The 21,990-nt window shown below is 32.4% G+C and overlaps 1 protein-coding gene and 2 pseudogenes across 1 annotated transcript; 2 read left to right on the top strand and 1 right to left on the bottom strand.

Annotated features, from left to right (window-relative positions):
* The first annotated feature begins 1,904 nt into the window (after positions 1-1,904).
* Positions 1,905-6,904, top strand: LOC120113944 (annotated as a pseudogene).
* A 2,809-nt stretch (positions 6,905-9,713) lies between these two features.
* LOC120113725 (putative transcription factor bHLH086) lies at positions 9,714-11,157 on the top strand. The gene is made up of 4 exons (XM_039134777.1): positions 9,714-10,389; positions 10,486-10,587; positions 10,700-10,765; positions 10,852-11,157. Exons 1-4 carry the CDS (start codon positions 9,829-9,831, stop codon positions 11,038-11,040), a joined length of 918 nt encoding a protein of 305 aa, XP_038990708.1. The 5' UTR covers positions 9,714-9,828; the 3' UTR covers positions 11,041-11,157.
* Positions 11,158-19,290: 8,133 nt separating this feature from the next.
* LOC120113724 lies at positions 19,291-20,915 on the bottom strand (annotated as a pseudogene).
* Between the last annotated feature and the right edge of the window lie 1,075 nt (positions 20,916-21,990).

Genomic DNA, 21,990 nt, shown 5'->3' with positions numbered 1-21,990 from the left:
GGGTCAAAATATCTAATTGCACATGCTTCGACCATGTGGTTTCATGCTGTCATTTGGGAAAATTAAAATTTTAAGTGCAAGTGCATATACTGATATAAATATTTCTTAAATAAACCCCTTAACTATTCAAAGTTTGAACATTTTTGGGGTCAATTTAAGAAAGGAGAAATGTAGGATGTTCAAGATTTTAATCATAAATTTGTGCCAACTATAGATCTTCAATAAATAAAAATTTACCACTCAACTGATTATTTGTTGGCAGTTGGAATCTGTCTGGTGAATCATAATTTTAGGTTTTTGAATTTGATTAATTATTGAAACATTTTAAATTTCTCGTTTGATTGGGTGGTAAAAGATTTGAATTATACAATTAGCAATACAATGTGCGAGTTTGTAAGTAAATATATGAAGTTATTGAAATCTCCTCTAAATATTATCTATGTTCGGTCCAAACCATACAGGGCTTTAATTAAGAATTTTTTAGACAAGGATTCACTCATTGTTTTAAATAAATTTAAATAATAATAAAAATATTATCTCCGTCCTTCCAAATTTGTCCCTTACTAGTTTTTTAAAAGTTAAAATTTGTTGTCCTCAGCTCTTGGTCTCTTTCGTCGTCATCCAACTCCTCCCAATATTAAATAATTTGAATGCACTCAAATCATGGCAGTCGCGTATTCATCGTCGACGGAGCTTCAACGAGTCATTATCGATTGTGTCAGCCAATGATTCTGTTGATTGAATTGTGTCTATCAAAGAGATGAGGGGACGAAGGCAACACACCAGAAAGTTCGACACACCGATGATTTCCAGGTTAACGTTCTGGCGCTAGAAAAACATTGATGAATCAACCGAGTATTTTGATGCTCATGTGCTCTTCTACTGCTGTGAAGATGAGAACAAGGTGACAAACTCATCAATGTTTCCAAGAAACCATTTAAATAATGACTCAACTTTAGGATATTAATGTTTTTTATCATCTAAGCAAGACTTTATTTGATATGAAGGATGACAATTTTATTAATATAATGGTTAAGATTCAAAGCAAGAAAGTAATTACAAATTTTAACTATTTAATTAACAATATTTTTATCGTTCATGCTAAACAAAGCATAAACCCTTTACTAAAGGTTATGTTGATTATTTTCATCCTGCATATAATAACAACTTATTTTATATAGATTTTGACAATTTTTTTTATCTGTGATGTGCTTATGTTAACTTTCATGTCATATTATTTCAAAAAAAAAAAAAACTTCCATGTCATATTTCATTATTTATTTAGTATCATGGTAATAATGATATTAACGTGTCTTATATTATTTGTATTTTACATAATTTATTATAATAGTTTAATTGTAATTATAAGTTTATTTTCTTAAAATTCAAGTCACTACATACATAAATTAAACATTTTGTATTCAAAATCTCAATATAATTTTTCAAGGCACAGCAAGGCCATATTCTTTATCCAGTTCGTTCACATAGATTTATGTTCTGTTTAGATGAATAAAAACTGAATTTTATGTGTAAGTATTCGGAATTTCGGATTACACCAGCAAAATGGAGACACGTATATTTTGTATTATTTACCCACTCATTCCCAGGAAAAGGAAGAGAAGGAAAAGCAATGATATTTTCCATGGATAGCTTATTAATTGTTTAAAAAGTTAAAAGTTACAAGCTGAGAGGTTCAAAAAATTGTTTTTCACTAAAAGGAATTGGATTCTTTTTCCAAATAAAATCTGGGCTCTTACAAGAACAGCAGCAAATCAAACATCAGTCGAAATATTTGATCTTGTTGAATCCTTTCCAAATCCATTTCTCTCCCATTCTTCATCCTCTCAAATTCAATCATTTCCATTGTTTTAAATTATAATTTACGATGTCTACTCTTCACTCAACCTCCTCTCGCTGTTATTGGTAGTCTGACATCTTACCCATTTCATAAATCGGTAAAAAACTAAAAATGGGTAGTGGCAAGGTTACAGATCCTGGGTTTTATTCCCCTCCATGTTTTCAGCGTTCTACTCCTAGGTTTCATGTCCAAGGTACTCATAACTTTCTTTTTACATTTTTTATTCCCATGTAAGTTTCATTTAGGATAGCTAGACTGCTCCTTTTTTATTCAAATTTGTTTTACATGACGTGATTAGCTTTGTTTTCGACATTAATGCTAAGGGCAATCTTGGTTATTTTGAGTGATGTGGATTTTATTTTTATAGTTGTTGCGGTAGTTTATGGAGCATTCAAGTTTGGAAAATGTATTATTTTCTGTCTTACTACTCAAGTTTCAATATGATCCAAGGGGGGAAAGTTATTAGCTAAAGTTGGAAATGTGGAAAACATGGATTATGGATTCTCCAACTTAATTGAGAAAGTTGTAAACGATTTGAAATATTTGTCTACTATCAAGAAAGTTGGAGGTTTTGAAATTTATTTGCTTACCTTATTAAGGAATGCAAGTTACCAAGAAACATGACTATTGCTATTTGGCTAGTTGGATGGGAATGATTCAAGGATAATTAGGAGTTCATGTGGTTGTTTAAAATGTTTAAGGGATTGTTATTTCGTACATACCAGTGGAGTTTAAAAACTCCACAAATGTGGCATTGTGCACATTTCATGTACAATAAATAATTGGTTTTTGGTTAGGTAAACCATTTTAGAATGATTTGAAGTCATAGAATTTTGTTTCTAGGATGGGTAAAACCCATATGATTGTCTTCAGAACCGTATTTGTCTACTCTTTCGTAGAGCATTTGCCTGCTATTGATGTGTTCTTTGCAAACTATGATTATCTGAATATGATGAGTTGACCGATGCCATTTTTAGGGATGTTTTTATTTTTAAAAATTGTTAAATTTAGAGGGAAAAGAGGATGTATCAGAAGCATAGTTCAAGTAAGGCGGGACAGCTTAAGGCTAGCTTATTAGTGTTCTTCATCATCAAGTTTTCAAAAGATCAAGGACCAAAGCAATACATATTAAATAAAGCACATCTTGAATACCTTAGAAGTGAAAAAACTTATAAATCATCCCTTTGTTGAATTTATACCTGCTCCTGTACAACTTTATCGGATGAGAAAAAAAATATATATCTTGAATTATGAATGAAGAACATCAGCACCCACTACATTCTTAATGTATAAGACCTGATTTGATCTTTAAGCTCATTAATAGAAAGCATTTTGTAAAAGAGCGCGGAGTATAGTAAGTTTGAAGTTGAATGACGTAAATGAATAATCTAATGTGTCAAGTTCGTGGTTAATTGTCATTATATCTTAAAAATCAAGCTGCTAAAAATCTTAGTGTTTGATGTTCTCTTTAATTTAATAATTTGAAGCATCAATACATATCCCATTAAATGTGGATGTGGCATTAGGGTGATTCCGGAAAAAGATAGGATAGAATAAAATGGCATAGTTAAGAATCATGTTTTTGTTGCATTAACATTTAACTGTTTACTTTATTATCATCATAGATTAATTGTCATCTAGTTATGAACTCCATTTCATTTGCTCAAATTTCTCAATCAGTTGGTAAGATAACTCATGAAATCATGTTTTTGTTAAATTAACCTTTAATTATTTACTAAATGCTACAGTATTATATGATAATCTTAGATTAATTTTTATGAATATTCGTTGTCAGTTGGTTATAAACTCCATTTTATCCAGCCTCGGCTCTTTCAGTGATCATCACCATGAAATCTTTAATGATAATATCACTGTGATAACTAAGAAATCAAATCAAGCTGTTCATTGTTTCCATAGGCGACCCTTTTATTCTGTTAATATAATACTGGGAGGGCATTATAATTTGCGGTGCCTTGATGTATATTATTTTCTATAGAAAATCGAGCTATATTGAGGGCATCTTGACTCTGGTTGTATGGTTGAATGCCACATATTAAATTTTGAACTTGACCAAACTCTTCAACTTAGAAATAAAGCTGGACTCATGAAAAATGATATTAAACGTTATTTTTTTTATTAATACAATCATATTTTTCTTTTTTTGCGGATTGCAATTACGCAGTATATATTTTTCTGTATGTCTCGTACTCTCACTTTCCACAACTAATCATTATCTTTGCCATATTTATTTTAGGAAAAGCCCTTCCTGTTGATGGATTACCTGAAATAAAGGATTCTTCACTTGTGGTTTGTTTTGGGGAAATGCTGATAGATTTTGTCCCAACTATCAGTGGGCTTTCATTGTCAGAATCTCCTGCATTTAAGAAGGCTCCTGGAGGTGCACCAGCTAATGTCACTGTTGGCATAGCTCGTCTTGGTGGCTCATCAGCTTTTATTGGGAAGGTACTTTTTTGAATGTATTTTCATTTCTTTTGTTATTTAGGTTATAAAATTTGTGATGGTGCTCCGTTCTGTCAGATTTTCATTTCTATAACTTAACTTGTTCTCTAATGAATCTTCATCGTTGGTATTATAGGATTCTGTTTAAAAACCTTTGGTCTTTGCGTAAAATATCTCCGATATATGTATTGTTCTTGCTTGTTGAACATGATATTAACACATCTCATTCATGCTTACATTTTCCTAGTTTAGTGTCAAAATTTCTCATAGCATCCTCAGCTTATTAATATTACTTCTGTGCTATGAAATTTGGTTGCTCTACCTTGATAAAAAAAATTCTCTGTTTTAAGTGATATTATTCAAGTTAGGCCCCTTTTACCAATTGGTTTAAGGTTGGATGCTTAACATAGTACCAAAGTTGAGGTTGAAAAAAGAATGATGTTTTAATTTATATATTTTCTTAGCTTCAATTATTATGTGACGTGGACAGGTTGGTGAGGATGAATTTGGATACATGCTTGCTAACATATTAAAGGAAAATAATGTCAACTGTGAAGGGATGCGTTTTGATCCTGGTGCACGAACTGCTTTAGCATTTGTAACACTAAGGACTGATGGGGAACGTGAGTTCATGTTTTATCGTAATCCTAGTGCTGATATGTTGCTCCAAGAAAACGAACTTGATTTTGATTTGATTACAAAGGTATGATGCCTCTATAACTGTTGATTAAATAACAGTAAAAACACAGTGAAAATATATATGCAAACAGATAGTACCAATGATCCTCTAGGTATAATAGTTATAGAGTGAGAAATTGCATATATAATGCCGTTTGGAGTTGCGTAGTGATTTTCACTAATTCAAATAAACAAACATTCAAAATGATACTCAATTTTGAACCTTTTTATTATGATAGATCAGTTGATAAGTTTTTCAAGTAATTTCCTTTGCATCTTATATTTTTTCAGCTTTAAGATTCACCATGTTGAGCTCTTATATTTCTCTAAGGCACTGCTTCACTGGAAAGGTGTTGGTTCTTGTATAATTGCTGTATAGTCCCCATTGTTTTTACCAATTTTGTTTCTTTTATCGTAACTTCTGGTTTATGTGGTTCGAATTATATATCTTCATCAATTGGCAGGCAACCATTTTTCATTATGGTTCTATAATACTGAACCATGCAAGTCAGCTCACGTTGCTGCAGCAAAAGCCGCAAAAGATGCAGGTGTTGTTCTGTCCTATGATCCCAACCTTAGGCTGCCATTGTGGCTCTCTGCAGAGAGTGCCAGGGAAGGAATTATGAGCGTTTGGGATACTGCCGATATTATCAAGGTAATGATCTTATAAAGCAGATGATTTAAAGAGACGTAGAGTGCAATGCACAAAGTAAACGGAGAGTACTGTATCTATATCGATGGTCTCCATTAATGAGTGAATTTCAGATAAGCGAAGAAGAGATTTCTTTTTTAACACAAGAGAAGATCCATATGATGATGATGCTGTTCGTAAATTATTCCAACCAAATCTGAAATTGCTTATAGTTACGGAGGGCCCGCAAGGTTGCCGTTATTACACTAAGGTAAATTCTCTAGATATGTTTCTATGACATTTTTTCCCCTTTCTGAGTGCGAGTTATCTGGATGTCTGGACTGTTCAGAGCAGTGATGACTGGAGTTGCCCCTGTGGATGAAAAATAAGAATGGGGTAGGAATTGCTTAAAACATGCTTCATATCCATTCCTATTTTAGATTCTTGCTTTTCAGAGTGGACAAAAACAAGTAGATCTTTTAGTTTGATGTCAAAGATGACTACCCTATACATGCTTGGATATCTTTAGTCCGATGTTGCTGAGTCTTGGAACTTTGTGCACAATGAAAATGAGTTTGATGATCAAGTGCTCTTCATCTGATAATTTAATCTCTTACAAAGAGATTTAGTCATTTCGTTAGTCTCAACGAATACTTGTTCCTACGGTTTCCCGAATCTCGTTCTGAAGCTTAAACGACACGATAACTATAATAAGAAATGAATCACATTTTCCAGGAATTCAGTGGGAGAGTCAAGGGCTTGGTGAAGCTGTAGACACCACTGGTGCCGGGGATGCTTTTGTAGCTGGAATATTATCACAACTAGCTTCTGATCTTTCCTTGCTTCAGGTATCGGCCTTTTAATTTTCAGATAGTTCCGTTTTATTTCCATTCATATTTTTCCTGAAAGATTCATGAGTCGAGTATAGGCATTGTGAACAAGAATTCTTTCATTCTCTCCTCAAGAATGCAGTACAAAATGTTCAATCAAGTCGTAAGGGACCGTGTAATCTTGCAGGATGAGGATCGATTGAGGGATGCTCTGTTGTTTTCTAATGCTTGCGGTGCATTGACCGTGACAGAAAGGGGTGCGATTCCTGCCTTGCCAACTAGAGAAGCTGTTTGTGATGCTATTATAAAAAATGTAGCATAAGTTTTCTTCCCAGACTCTGTAATTAGGTGACTTGAAAGTTCCGTGCCTACATCTCTATCAACGACCAGGAGGCATGAAACGATCCGCATATGCCCTGGTAATATTTTATCCTCACCGTTACCTTCATCGATGTACTTATAGCTGTTCCGATCTTCCATATGATGAAAAGTCTCATAATAATGGAAAGCCTCCTGCCTTTTAATTTTGAGTTCTCTCTTTCCCAGTATGTATTGTATGTATGATGCTTTAAATCCGTTTATTGAGTGGAGGACCCACTGGTTTTTCTGCTCTCTACACTGAAGGATACATCAAATTCCTTGAATCCTTCACACTTGAGCTTTAGCGGTGAATAAAATTTTAATTTCATATTTTTAATCGAAATCGAATAAATTTATTTTATTTAGCTTTTTTCAAATTATTTGACTTTTCTTGATTTGAGAAAATTAAAATTGAATTTTGATGGCAAAATAAGGTTTATCAACTCGATTATCTTAAAATTTTTTTTACTCGATTTGATCGGATACTTGACCTTAATTTTGTTTTGAATTTGAATGCTTAAATCGAGTTAAAAGTTTGAATAAATCTATTATCCGTAATTTTTTTCTCTAGAATTAAGGTATGAATTTGGAATCATATATTGAATATTTGTGTATATAAAAATTAAAACTGAAATTTGCTGATGATAAAGGTTTTAATCCTTATAAAATAGATAATAAATATAAAGTAATGTAAATATAAATAATAAATATATAAAAAAAGAATCTATTTACATGTACTTTAATTAAATAGTAATTTTAACACACCAAACCATAGAAAACAGAAATATCAAAATTATAGTTTGAGCCGATCTTGTTTCATTACAGTATCGACTGTAGTTGTTTTTTGAATGGTTTGAAATAATTATAAGATAATATTTCTTTAAAAATCGATCGTAGTTCTTTAATAATGTGAAAATTTTGTATATTTTATATACCATACCAAACGAGAGGTGAAATAGTGTAGCATGCTCAATTTAACAAATATAATATATTCAATGAAGTGTTTATCTTTTATTTAAGAATAGAATACTTTTCTTTTTATGTAAAATTTTAACTAATTTAATTAAATAAAATCTTCATTTAAAATATTCTTAATCACATACAATTATTTTGGATATAATATTAATATGATAACTATAAGAAGATATAAAATGTTTGATATCTTGACCCACCCAACAATTTATGTTGTATTTAATTGACTGGGTCTCTTGGTTAAATTTTATCCTTCCATAATTACCTAAGATCTAGACACGTCTTCCATATTTTACCTTTAATTCAGTAAAAACTGTTGGATGTTACCAACACTTTTACAGGTGATCCGTTCATAGTGCAAGATTCCCCGTTTCCTTTAAGAACACCCCGACTTTTACTTTTGCATGTTAAAAATTCATCGTTTAAAAAACCAAGGGTAGAAAATCAATGGATGGTGAAGAGAAGGCTAGCTTCGATTACATCTGCAAACGGGGACGGCAGAATATCGGCATCGGAGCTGGGAGATGCATTGCAGATGTTCGGGTGCGTCACGGAGGAAGAAGTTAGGTCGATGATGTCGGAGATCGATACCAACGGAGATGGGTACATTTCTCGTGAGGAGTACATTGATTTCACAGCTGCCAACCGTGGGCTAAAGAAAGATCTGGCTAAAATATTTTAATTCCTTATTTCTTTTGGCTTTCAATCCCCAACTGATTCTCATTTTGTTCGATTGATAGAAGTTGTTGGTAGTTAAATTGTGAACCGTGTTTTAATTAATTTGGATTTAGTAGGTTCATGAAACGGGTTTTAAATCCTAATCTTAACATTTATAATTAATTGTATTGTACGAGACAGCTATATCACATTGATGTAAATTGTTTCCGTGATTTACTTAAAATAATCTTTTAGCTGATTCATGTGGATTATATTCAAAACACAGGGTTTGGAATTCATGGTATAAGTACACCAAACAGTGCTCCTAAAACCATGGAATGGCTCTTATTTTTCCCAAGGGCCAGCTTTGCATCTTCCCTAGACCATCAAACAAAACATGTGGAGAAGGATTTGCATTGGGTTCCCAAAAGATTTTTACACATTAATAATGGATACAATTAGATTAACCTTCTTCCATCTCATTTACCGCAATAAATGCACCATATGTTTCTGTTTTATTCCAATAATTAAAAGTTCCCTTAATTAGCGTTAGCCTTATAGTTGATGTTCATAAACCCTTTAAGTTTCTTTCTCTATCCTTTTTAAACAAGCTTATAAACATAAATAAACGAGTCGATAAACGAATTTATTTGTGAATATAAATAAACTGAACACACCTATTTCTTCATTTATTTATTAAACGCACATAAAAAATTTGTTCTTTATTTAGTTTAATAAATGAACATTATACAAATGGTTTACTAACAACTAATTGAATGTTCTGCTCATTTACACCCCTAGATACTCTAACCAAATCTATGCCAAATAATCAATGAAAGTGTCAAGTGCTAGGAATTGCCAATGGTTCCTTCCATGATTGACATACAAGGCAGCATGAACAATGAAAACAGTAGAAAACTCACATGCACAAGTAGAAGGAAAGAACGTAGGAAGCAGCGTCAAGCTTCTCTTCATACAGTGTGTGAAGTTAACTGCATAACAAAATATGGGAATCTGAGAGACGTGGGGATGGAGAAAAATCCGCCGACCGTTATGCTGCTTTCACCATTCTTTTCACTCTCTCTCTCTCATTGTATTCCTTTAATCTTCTTCGATCAACCCTCCGCCAGCTAACTATCACTATGCATATATATATATATATATATATATATTCAATTGCTAGTTCATTACATCTATGCAATAGCTCCAATATTTTAATATGCAGGTTTCTTGTTCCGATAAGGAAACAAATAAACAAATATTTTCAATCCCATCTTTAGTTGTAATTTAATATTTAGTCTATAGTTTCAATCTCTACATATATATATAGGGCTTGTAGGGAAGCATTCTTTCATGTTCAACCTCATTTTTTCACTCTCTTAATGGCACTTGCCAAGGACCCTATCTGCTCACTTCAATCCTCTGAGCCTTACAAATTTGATGACAGAGTTGACTTGGAAAAGCCTGGTGTGATTGTCAAGAACTTTCCGATGACTAGTTCTTCGTCGTTTTCGTCTCCGGGCAGTGGCGATTCCGACGGTTTCATGTTCCAGCCTCCCGAAGAAGTTCATTCTTTGATAAACTTCAAAGGTTCAGTGTATGATGGATACGTTCATGGGACTACTTATGGATCTCTGCTTAGCTTTGAGCAAAATGAGAAGGCTCTGCAAAGTACTTACTTGAACGCCAATGGTCATAAAGAAGATTACTCCATGAGGGAAGGCAGTTTGAATCAGAATTACGAATGGAATCCGATGAATACAAAGAGCGGTGTCGACCCTCGCTCGGTGGGAGATTTCAGCTGCTTTGAAACTGCTAGCAATTTTAGTTCCATAACAAAAGAAAACAATGGAGATTGGTTGTACTCTGAGGTAGCAGTGGTTGCTGATAGCATCACCGAATTACGATCACCCGACTCAGCTGGCGTCAAGCGTCCGAATACGGTACCGTCCTTTTCCGTTCAATCCTAGTAGTAATTAACAGTCAATCCATATAACATAGCCACTGATTTTAATGCTGATGTAATTGGAGTTCTATAGGGAGACGGTAATCAAGCTTTGAAGAAACAATGCAGCAAAGAAGCTAAGAAGGCGAAAACCAAGTCCGGTCCATCAAAGGACCCCCAGAGTATTGCAGCCAAGGTTTGTTCATTTGCATCTTTAAGTAAACTTGATTCAATTTCGACTGCGAACTAAAGCAAAATCAAGGATGAAAATTTAACATGGAGAGATTGTTTCAAATTTCAATATCCAGAATCGACGTGAGAGGATCAGTGAGCGGTTGAAGATACTACAAGAACTGGTACCTAATGGCTCCAAGGTAAGCAAATTATTACTACTGAAACCGATATTTTGCGTTTATGGTAAAAGGTGGAAATGATATGTATGTTAATGTTGATTTCACAGGTTGATCTGGTTACCATGCTGGAGAAAGCAATTAGCTATGTGAAATTTCTTCAGTTGCAAGTGAAGGTGTTGGCAACAGATGAATTTTGGCCAGTTGAAGGGGGGAAAGCTCCTGATATTTCTCAAGTTAGGGAAGCCATTGATGCTATACTCTCATCTCAGAAAGACAGGAATTCATGCTCTAAGTAATGGGTTGAACGTTGAAGACACTTAAATTTTAGAAAAATGTTAGTATAATTCAAGAACAACACCCAAGCGTTGAAAAGCCTGTTTGGATGTTGATGGTGATTTAATCATAAAAAAGTAACAAAAAAGGACAATCTGAGTAGATAGCAAAGTATTCCTATTCCTTTTCTCTTGAAGACCTTGTAATAGATATTTCTTCTTTTCTTTAACTAATTTCAACTACGATTCCCAACTTAATCTTAGTTTCATTTCTTTATCTACTTTTGTTTTTATTTCCTTCACATGTCAGCCATATTAAATCTTAGATCTAAATAAATCTGACAAATTCAGTATTGGGTTTTCTGTCATTATTACAATGAGCAATTATATATATATATATTTATTTGGACATTACAAGTTATTAAAATGATGTCAACAGTAAATGTATTTTCAAAATAAATTGATGTCAACAGTAAATGTATTTTCAAAATAAATTGATGTTATAATTTGTGATTTATTAAGTTTAATTTAGTTAATATTATTTTTTGCGTGACATATATGAAGATGTATGATTAATTAATGATCAAGTTGATCGAAGAAACATTACAAACACATGATTTCATAATATAATTTAACTTCCATATATGATGATCGAGAAAACATCACGATCACTCTATATTTTATTGTGAATTAAACAATTATGCATTGTCATATCTCAAATTTTAATTTAAAAAATATATAATTTATTTAATTTAAACAAGCGACCAAAATTGATAATTCTGAAGATTTTTGGGACAATTTCAAATATATAGGAAGTTCTGGGATTTGACCCTAAATTTACCCTTTGTTGGTCAATAGAAAAAAATATAGGTTAATTAGTGGTTGAATTGGTTTGAACCTATGACCTACCTAAGGGATAACCATAAATGCCTTAGCCACATAGCCTAGGTCACTAATGATGTTTAATTTAATAAAAATATACTTTATGGTTTAGGTTAAAAAAATACCCAAAAACCAAAATCATCATTGACTCCAAATCGGCCACCGTTCGTCGTGAAGAAGGAGAAACTCGTTGATACAAAAACCATTCCCGTCACCCCATCGTCGACCAACCGTCTTCGTCCAGCAGTGGAGTGCATCGCCACTGTCAACCGAGCTGGCGTCGTTCCTCGTCCAAACTTTAATCATCATCGACTCCAAATCGGCCACCGTTCGTCGCGAAGAAGGAGAAACTCGTTTGGCTCCTCAATCGTCGATCTCGGCTGTCACTTGTCGATGAGAGACATCGCCGACACCTATAGAAGTGACGCCTCGCTCCGATCCAAGCACAGCCGGTCATTCATTGAAATACCTAGTCGTTCGTCGGGAGAAACGTTTGAAGGCTCTTCAAAAAACCAAAGGTTTTCTTTGTTGTTCGTCGCATTTCAAACTGATACAGTTAGCGTTTCGCCTCACGCCTACCATCGTTGTGCTCCCTAGGTGGTTTCGACCAAAACTCGGTTGGGGATCATTGCCTCATTGTTCACTGTGGGTAATCTTCCGATCGCTTTATTTGATTATTTTCATTGTGTTTTGGATTGATAATATGTTGATTTGGGTCGTTTTTGTGTTTGGTTGCTCGTGAAATGTTCGGTCAACTCGAACTGACCCGAGTTAACCCGAACCGGTCTAACCCGTTGACTTTGAGATGACCGTTGACCTGCCCGTTGACTGTCGACCAGACTCGTTGTCTTTGACTTTGACCAAAAAGTCAAAATTTTCTGAAAACTCCTATTTTATGTTTTTCGACGTCCTGAGTTCGAATTCGAAGTTCGTTTTACCAAATTCTAACTCGAAAGCCTTCAAATCGACCTTCGAACCCGTAGTTGCATAGTTAATTTAAATAGATTGGTTAAGGAGAATTTTGGAAAGTTCAATGACTGATTTACAACTCTGATTATGATAGTACCCGTGATTCTCCTGACCATTCGATTGCTCGGCCCAACTCCTCTCATTCCGTCCGACCTCTTGAGTCGTCTGTTCTGGTTTGATTTAGGGTGGTGTACTACTTTTGTTCGTAGCGAGACCAATTCTCCAAAGATCTCCCGGACTGATTCTTTTTACGAGGTGTGTTCCTTGTGTGCTACATATGTATCAGTTTTAAATACCTGTTTGAAATATCATGTGTACATGACTATTTTACTTGATTTGCAATATTGCTAGCTGGTCTGATTTAATTTCCCATGATTTATATGTTCAAGCCTGATTTCTTATTTACTGAAGTTTTAAGCTTTCTCGTCTGATTCATGTTCTCTAGTTACTGTTTTTACTGAATTGATATATGTTGGAACTCTGATTTTCTTGCTACTGTTAGGTACTGTTTGAAAACTACTCTTTTCAGATTACTCTGGAATCTAGTATGAAGTCTCTGTAGGTTCAACTCCGATCAAACTGGTAATTCCTCATACATGTTCAGCACCGATCAAGCTGGTAATTCCTTATGGACCTAAGGTGACTCTTAGGTGGGCTTCTAGGCCCAATGGGCCTAGTGGTAAGACCTTATGGACCCTAAGGTACTTTTTTAGGGTGACTCCTCTATTATGTGCATTAGGTAAGTCCTTATGGGCCTGAGGGCGCACCCTCATGTAGGCACCTATGCTTCAACTAGGATAAGACCTTATGGACCCAAAGTACTCCCTTAGGTTGGCACCTACGCCCTTTGGGCCTAAGTCCCTACATGATGTACATTTAGAGGGTTGTTCTGTATTTTAAACTACAACTCTAGTATCATTTTCCCTTAATTGTATGTTTTTAGTTTGCACTGCTGGAACACACTGAGCTCCCTAGCTCACTCCCCCAAACTTTTCCCTGTTAGATACTATTTGATAGGCAACCCGAACTTGACACTTAGAGGATCGACACATTCGTACAATATTATTTTGTTGTAATGTATTTTATCTTCCGAGTTGCATTTATTTTGGGTGACATGTGCTTCTATTTCGAAAATACTCGTTTTACGACGTATGTTGCTTCTGCTACCGATGTTAGATTTGTTTTGATACTGATTATGGAATATTTTATTTTACTTAGTCCTTACGACTTTAATTTACTGGAATTGAACTTTAATGTTATCATTTAAATATGTTTATTCGTAATATGGTTTTAAACTATTGAAAAATATTTTGGAAAAATTTTATCGTAATCTGCTAGATCTGTTCGTAATGCATTGACCGGGTCTAGAGGGTTACATGCATTATGTGAAATTATCTGAATTTGCGATATTAATAAGCACAATGATCAACGAGTAAATAGTCTGATTTAAGCACGAGATTATTTTAATGATATAATTTATCATAACTTATGAACACGATATGACTTGTATATTGTTCATCTATAATTATGAATATGCTAAGGTAGCAACTAGCCTATCAGGTGGGTTCAACTTATGAATTCTACTCCATAAATCATGTTAAGTGTTTGAAATTGTGTCATTACTCTATGTAGTATAGTAGAATAGTTGCATATTATTGAGCTTAATAAATTTCTTCGTTTGAAATTATATTTTCGGTGCATAAGTTACTATATATATTTTGTGTGAGTATACATATAAATTTCAGAAACAATTGATTCAAAGTATAGTCCTATTCATTTCTAGTGGGCATACATGTTTTAGGGAATTTTCATGTGATTTTAGTGTGCAAACTCTTGATTTATACTTCATATTCATTTTTATAATATTAAAACTTTATAACTCCAATTTCATATAAATTATTTTACATTTGCATTTATATTTTCTAACTTATTTATTTAGAAAAATATTTTCAACTTATTTGGTTTATGGTAATTCTTTCGTTTAAATCAAAGGATTTGAAGTTTTAAGATGCATGACACTCTTGATAACTCAAATCATAGAATTTATAAGAAAAGAATAATCAAAGTGAAATAAACTTGAAATAAATTGCACATAAGATATTTAATTTTATCTTTCTCTACAGACGAGAGAAAATTTCATTATAAACATATAAATAACAAATAATTCAAATACACATAATTTTTTTGTCTCAAAACACCTGGTATATTGCAAAAACAAATGTATCACCAAAACTCTTTGAATATCCATACAAAATCCATCTCTTAAATAGAGATCACAAAATGGTTATATCTCTCTAAAGTTTCTTTCATAGTTTGAAGGTTTAAATGCATACTCTATGTTTATAGTGTCAAATACTTGATCATCAAAAAAATCTTATTCCACAAGAATTCTTACCTAAATAAACTTGATTACCAAGTAATCTTAAGCAACTAAATTATACAAAAAATGTAATTTTAATTATCAATTAGGATGTGAATCAATACATAACAATAAATCTTTTATAAGTTATTCATTTGCTTTGCATAGCTTATTAAGCTTTATCTAACCAATCTTTTGGGTTGATTTTCTTTTCAGTCCCTATTAGTTTGAAATTAGGTAAATTGAACTTTAGGTTACTTTACATTTATAACAGTGACACGTGTCAAATAACGGTTGAATTTAATGACTGTTATAGCGTAAATATCTAAAACTGTAACGGAGAAAACGTTATGCACCTATTTTTAATGAAAATTTTTTAGGCACTTAAAGTTAACTTAGGATATAATTTGAGAACTTATTTTTACATTAATTCTTAATTTTTTGATTCAAATACTTTTTAAGTCACTATCAACATTTTTTAAGTTCTAACTCTCATCTCCTTGTTTTTTAAAGTTATTATGTGTTTAAATTTTGAATTGATGACTGAATAAAAGAACCTAACCCCTCATTAAATGTTATTTATATTTGACCCCTAATATTTTATTCTGAATTCATCATGTGTACATGCATCCATGTACTTTGTCATGCATGAAAATCTGAAGAATCTCCTCCATTAATTAACGCTGATGAGCTCTCTTCCAGTTTTCCGAAACAATGGAACCGTAACTCAAAATGAATTTAACAAGGACTAATCACATGCTAATCCCACTTAAATTGGAGCACAGGTCATTAATTAACATTCTACCAAAGGTGCAACTGAAAATCAATACGCAAGATAAACAATGTGGGACTTTTGAACATCTTTTATTGCTCAGCAAATACCTTCAAAAATAAGTGACCAGCTAGCATACAACCCGACAAAATATATAACCGAATATGGAAATTTGATAATATAAACTAGCACAAATAATTGGACCTGTTATTCCAATGGAATTGATGAGTGTGGACCAATTTGAAGACAAAACAAGCTTACATTAATTAAAGCTGTTTTTTGCTTGTTTATTAAGCTTTGGAACATGGGAAACAACTAGCATGGGGGAATAAATATTAAAGTGTCATGTGGGAATTTTGACTTGAATTGTGTTAAACACACACTGGGTTTCGTCATTTAATTCCTCAACAAACCATCTGACTTCATAAATATATAAATGCCCAAAACAATAATTAGCTAAGCCTTTGAATTTCCATTTATTGTATTTAAATGCATTCTCATATAGTATAAAAATGCCTACAATTTGATCAGCCTACACCACTTGATGCCGACATGGCAAAGTTGGCTCTCTACAAAAGCTTATTTTTTTAGTAATACTATATTATTAAAACATTTTTTCTCAAAAAAAAAAAATATTATTATTGGTGTGGTGATCTAATTTTTAATTAAATAAATAAATTATACATAATAAAAAACAATTAACTTTTTTTAATTAAAGAGTGCAGCTAAAGTCAATACATCAAATTCTTATAACACCGCAGCCGCTCCGATATATGAGACACGTGAAATAGGTCCATCACAGTTTAGACGGACCCAACCGACAGAGGGGGGTTGCCATTATATAATTTCCTCATGTTCCACTCTTATAAAATCTGTAGCTATTTCGATATATCAACATTCTTTAAAAATAATTAACTTTCATCTAATTTAAACTGTTATAAAAATATATTGATACAAATACGAAATAAATAATTGAAATCGTTAATTAAATCTGAAGATATCAAAGGCAAGTTACTTTAAACACAAGGTAGCTTAATTATTTCGATATATCAACATTCTTTTACTCAATACTGACAAACTTTTATTGCAAGTTAAGTGATCTAAAGAATGTTTGGCTTGCTACTATGCAGTTAGAGCGGAGCCCGAAGGTACTTAATGTTTAAGATACTGCAGGAACAACTTAAATTATATTTTTATTTAAATTTAATTATAAAAATATAGATTTTGTTATAATTTTTTGATGTTATAATCAACAAATCGTTAAGCTTTTAATTAGTTTAAAATTTGACTAGAAATGGGATTTCCGTTTAACAATGACAACTTTTGACCCTTGATTTAAGAAAGGTAAATAAATTAGACTTAATCTCCGATTTATGGTCCCAAGTTGTATTTCATCGAAAAATATATTCTTTTTCAAATTTTATTTTGGTAAAAACCACGTAGCTGCGTTTATGAACGATAAATTCATAAAAACTTCGGCTTCTTCTTTGCTGATGTTCTTTGCAATTGAACCTGTACTTGTACAATTGTTTTCCGCAAAATACACTAAAATTCAAATTAATTAATAATTTCAAATTAATTATAGTTTATAGTTTGAAATTAATTATCTTAATCAAATTAAAAGTAGTTCATTTTATTTTAAAATTAGCTAAACTAAAATTATAATTGATTTAAAACTGAATCCATTAGAATAAGTAGTTTATAATTGTGTAAATAAATTTTAATTCAATTAAATTAATAATTATTCTAATTGAATATTTTTTAAAATATACCAAAGCGGCCTTTGCATCCTTTGCATGCAAATTGAGAGTAAAATATAATTTAATAAACAATTATTAAGCCACAATTCATTTGCATGCAAATTGAGAGTAAAATATAATTTAATAAACAATTATTAAGCCACAATTCATTTGCATGCATAATGCAATGCGGGCTTTAATTCCTTTTACTCTACTCCCTATACCTACAAATATTAAAACAAAGAGAAAAGAAACTTGTTTATGAGCACTCTCCGGTGCGAACGAAATTAAGGTGGCGTTTGGTTCGTTGGAATGTTTCTGAGGGAATTAGAATCTGTGAAGAAATTGGAATCTATATGGAATTGAAATCCAATTCCATATTCTATTTGGTTCGCAGACATGTCAGATGAATTTGATTTCAGTAATGTAAAATGACATAATTGTCTTTCTTATTTTTTTGCTTTATTTTAGTTTGTTTTACAACTTACATATAGTAATATATTATAAAATATTAAAAAATATTAAATTTTTATTTTATTGATTGATTATTCATTTCAATAAATTATAAAAATCATGCTAATAAACATTATAAGTTAAAATCATCGCAATCAAAATATGTTAATAAGTTACCAAAAGATAGAACAATATTTCAATACATTCCAATCGGAGTATGTTAATTAGTTACCAAAAAATATACCAAAAACTATTTTTATTCAATATATGAATTAGAAACCCGACCAGACACGAAATAATAAAAAAAATACTTTTATTCAATAAAAACATTGACTTACTTGAAAAAATTATATATAGAGGGGTATTATTGTAATTATTCCTAAAAATATAAGGTGAAATTATATATTTTTTTCGGGTCGGGTCCGGTTTTTTTCACCCTAAACCCGAACCCGACCCGACCCGAATAGCACACTTTAAAAACCCGACCCGACCCGAATATCACACTTAAAAAACCCGACCCGAACAAAATAAAGTTTCACCCGATCCCAATATATGAATTAGAAATCCGACCCGACCCGAAATAATAAAAAAATTATTTTTATTCAATAAAAACAGTGACTTAATTGAAAAAAATTATATATAGAGGGATATTATTGTAATTATTCCTAAATATATAAGGTAAAATTATATATATTTTCGGGTCGGGTATTTTTCACCCTAAACCCGAACTCGACCCTACTTGAATATCACACTTAAAAAAACCGACCCGACACGACCAAAATAAAGTTTCACCCGACCCGACCCGAAATAATAAAAAAATATTTTTATTCAATATATGAATAAGTTACCAAAAGATTATGAGGGTAGTATAGTCAAATTTCAATTCCCTCCAACAAGGGAATTGAATTCCATCCATTCTTGGATTGAATTCACTTTCCCTCATTTGATGTAAAGTTGAAGTCATGAGGAATTCCAATTCCCTTGAAAAACTTGAACCAAACATGAGAAAGTGGTGGAGTTGGATTCTAATTTCCCTCAATTTCAAGGGATTCATGCCAACCAAACGTACCCAAGAGTAAAATATAGAGGTGATCATTGCCTTAAACCCCATCCTGCATGCAAAGGGACAAAATAATTAGATCAATAAGGCATACAAATCATGAAAATTCATTACCGAAGCCAAAAATGAAATAACTACTTGCATGTAACTCTCTCTTTCTCTTTCTCACCATTATCTTTGCTTTTGGACTCACTTCCATCACCATTTTGATTACCTCCCCCTTTCTCTTTTTCTCTGCTTCCTCAAATGCAGCCTTCTCAGCCTGCAAAAACCAACAAAATCAATCAAAAAAGGGGAAGAAGCCAAAAGGAACAGTTGGAAACACATAGATTAACGAACATCCCTGTGCTTGCCCCATGTTTCTTCAGCTAGCTCTTTAGCATACTCAACATCATCCGCTTCTAAGATATTATCAAACAATGTTCCAGAGTTCTCCTGACAAAACAAAACATTTATCTTGTTATGGTCTAAAATGGAAGTAAGATAGTAGTAAAGAAAACACAGTAATAAATCACTTAAAAAATTTGTTGTTCGTAAGAAAAAGAAATAACACACTACACAAGAAATAGAAATAAACCTGGGTTGTCGATCATTGGTGCCTCCCCCTTGCCCTTGTAGTTGGGATCCTTGATTCTCTTGGGTGGGAGAAGATTCCAATCAGTGTACAAGCTACCGTTTTGTTTCTCAACATTATCAATAAGAATGCTATATGTAGCATCGGGACGGAGAATAAATGTATAAACATGAGTAAGTCGGTCAGTCTCACAGGGAACTTCCGTTTTGATATAGTGGTATTTCCCGTTGTAGCGAAAAATAACATCTATTCTTCGATCAAAGATATAAGCCCAAACAAAATGCTGCCCCCAACCAACATATCAAGAAATCAGTAACCTCCTTGGAAATTTCAAACTCTCACGTAATTTAGATATTTTCTTTATATTTTATAATATATTTTAGTCATTAAAATTTTATAAATTCATCCCTCTTATATAAAATCTTATGTAAACCCTCAATAAATCTACAATAGCATCGATTAGAGAGCAAACCGTAAAAAAACCTGAAAGGAGTTTCACCGCCGTATTTCTTCTGGTCCATGTCACAACTAAGCAGTCTCATTACTCCATCACCACTAACAAGCTTCTACTCATGCTTGACAGAAAATTGGAATACTAGAGTCTTGGCCTTGTTGTAGCTTGCGGGAACTTAGCAGAAATAGCATAGAACTTGTGACTTGTGAATGTCACCAGTTTGAATACCTGTACAAAACATGAAGCCATTATTAAGGCTTGAAACAGAGGAGTTAAAAGCTACCTTCATCAATTCCAAGCTATGAGTATTGTAGGATACCTTGTCGTTAGGATCGCCATTCCATTTTCCGGAAGTGAGAATCCATTCCCCGGAGAAGTTGACATCTTTCTCCCAGTCAGATTTTACCCACCGGCTTTCCCATCCATCTGCGGTTTCAAAATAATATGCAAAATCAGCCAAAAAGTAGAGCCCCTATTTCATTTGTCAAAAGGAATGCATGTAGAAAACGGAAGGAAATGCGTAAAAGAAAATTATACCATCGAAGCGTTCTTCGAAGAACACTTCAGCAGAGGCAATGACGAAGAAAGAGACGAGAACCAGAGAGCTAAGATTAAGGATTCGTTTGTGGATGGCCATAACTGAATTGCACGAAGCGTGGAAGTAAAACTGCGGCCAGGTTACCCTTCATAAACTCATTTAGGTAGAGCAAACTCCCAATTTAACTTCATCTAAAACTCTAAAATTACTATTCAAAAAGAAAAAAGAAAAAGAAAAGAGAACTCTAGAATTTAACTTGTTTTTCTAATTAATTTAAACTCTAGAATTAGATTGCACAAAGATTTGAAGGATTTGTATTTCAATTAATTAATTTTTTTATTTTAAAATCAAATATTTAATAACATACAATTATCAAAGGGCTAGCTACTGGATTGATATTTTTCTTTCATATTTGTACATTTTTATCTATTAAATTAAAAAAAAAAGGTTATGTTTTAATGATTTATATTGTCAATTGTTATATTTTGATCATTGAGTTGTTAACCCAAGTTAGTTTGATGAAGTAATATGTTACTAAAAGATAATATTATTTTTAATTTGAACTCTAAACTTTAGATAGCATATTAATTTAAGTCTTAAACTTTAGATGAAATATCATTTTAGCCCATAAACTTTAGGTAAAATGTCAATATGACTCATGAATTCGACTAAAGTTTACCATCGACAGTCACCGCCAGTAGTCACTGATTGTCGTTGGATCCCAAAATTTTCACTTGTTTCTACTTTTTGCATTATGAGCACAAATCTAGAGTTTGTTTCAGTAGAAAATGCCTCAAATTTAACAAATCTACCATAATATTCTTCTACTTCCTTTAAAATTAGATCATTATAATAATTTTATCATTTGATATTTTTTTTAACAATTCTTATCCAAGGGAAGGGAGAATATGAATTTTACTCCTAATGGGTATTGAACTCATAATCTAGTGAAGAGGGGAGGTGTCAATAGAAAGCTTTAACCCACTTGCTCTAGAAATTTTTGACATCATTAATGTTATTTTAAAAGTAAGGACACCAAAGTCTAAATCTATATCATAATGAAATCCATAAAGTTTATAATAATCAAATTCATAAAATTTTTGTTTATAATATTATGTTCTATATTTTTTTGTTTTGTTTATAATATTATATATATATAAATATTATGTGTAGA

Source organism: Hibiscus syriacus, unplaced genomic scaffold (assembly GCF_006381635.1).
Source record: "Hibiscus syriacus cultivar Baekdansim isolate YM2019G1 unplaced genomic scaffold, ASM638163v2 tig00110213_pilon, whole genome shotgun sequence".
Lineage (NCBI taxonomy): Eukaryota > Viridiplantae > Streptophyta > Magnoliopsida > Malvales > Malvaceae > Hibiscus > Hibiscus syriacus.
Note: the sequence above shows the minus strand (reverse complement) of the source record. Positions and strands in the feature narration are given on the sequence as shown.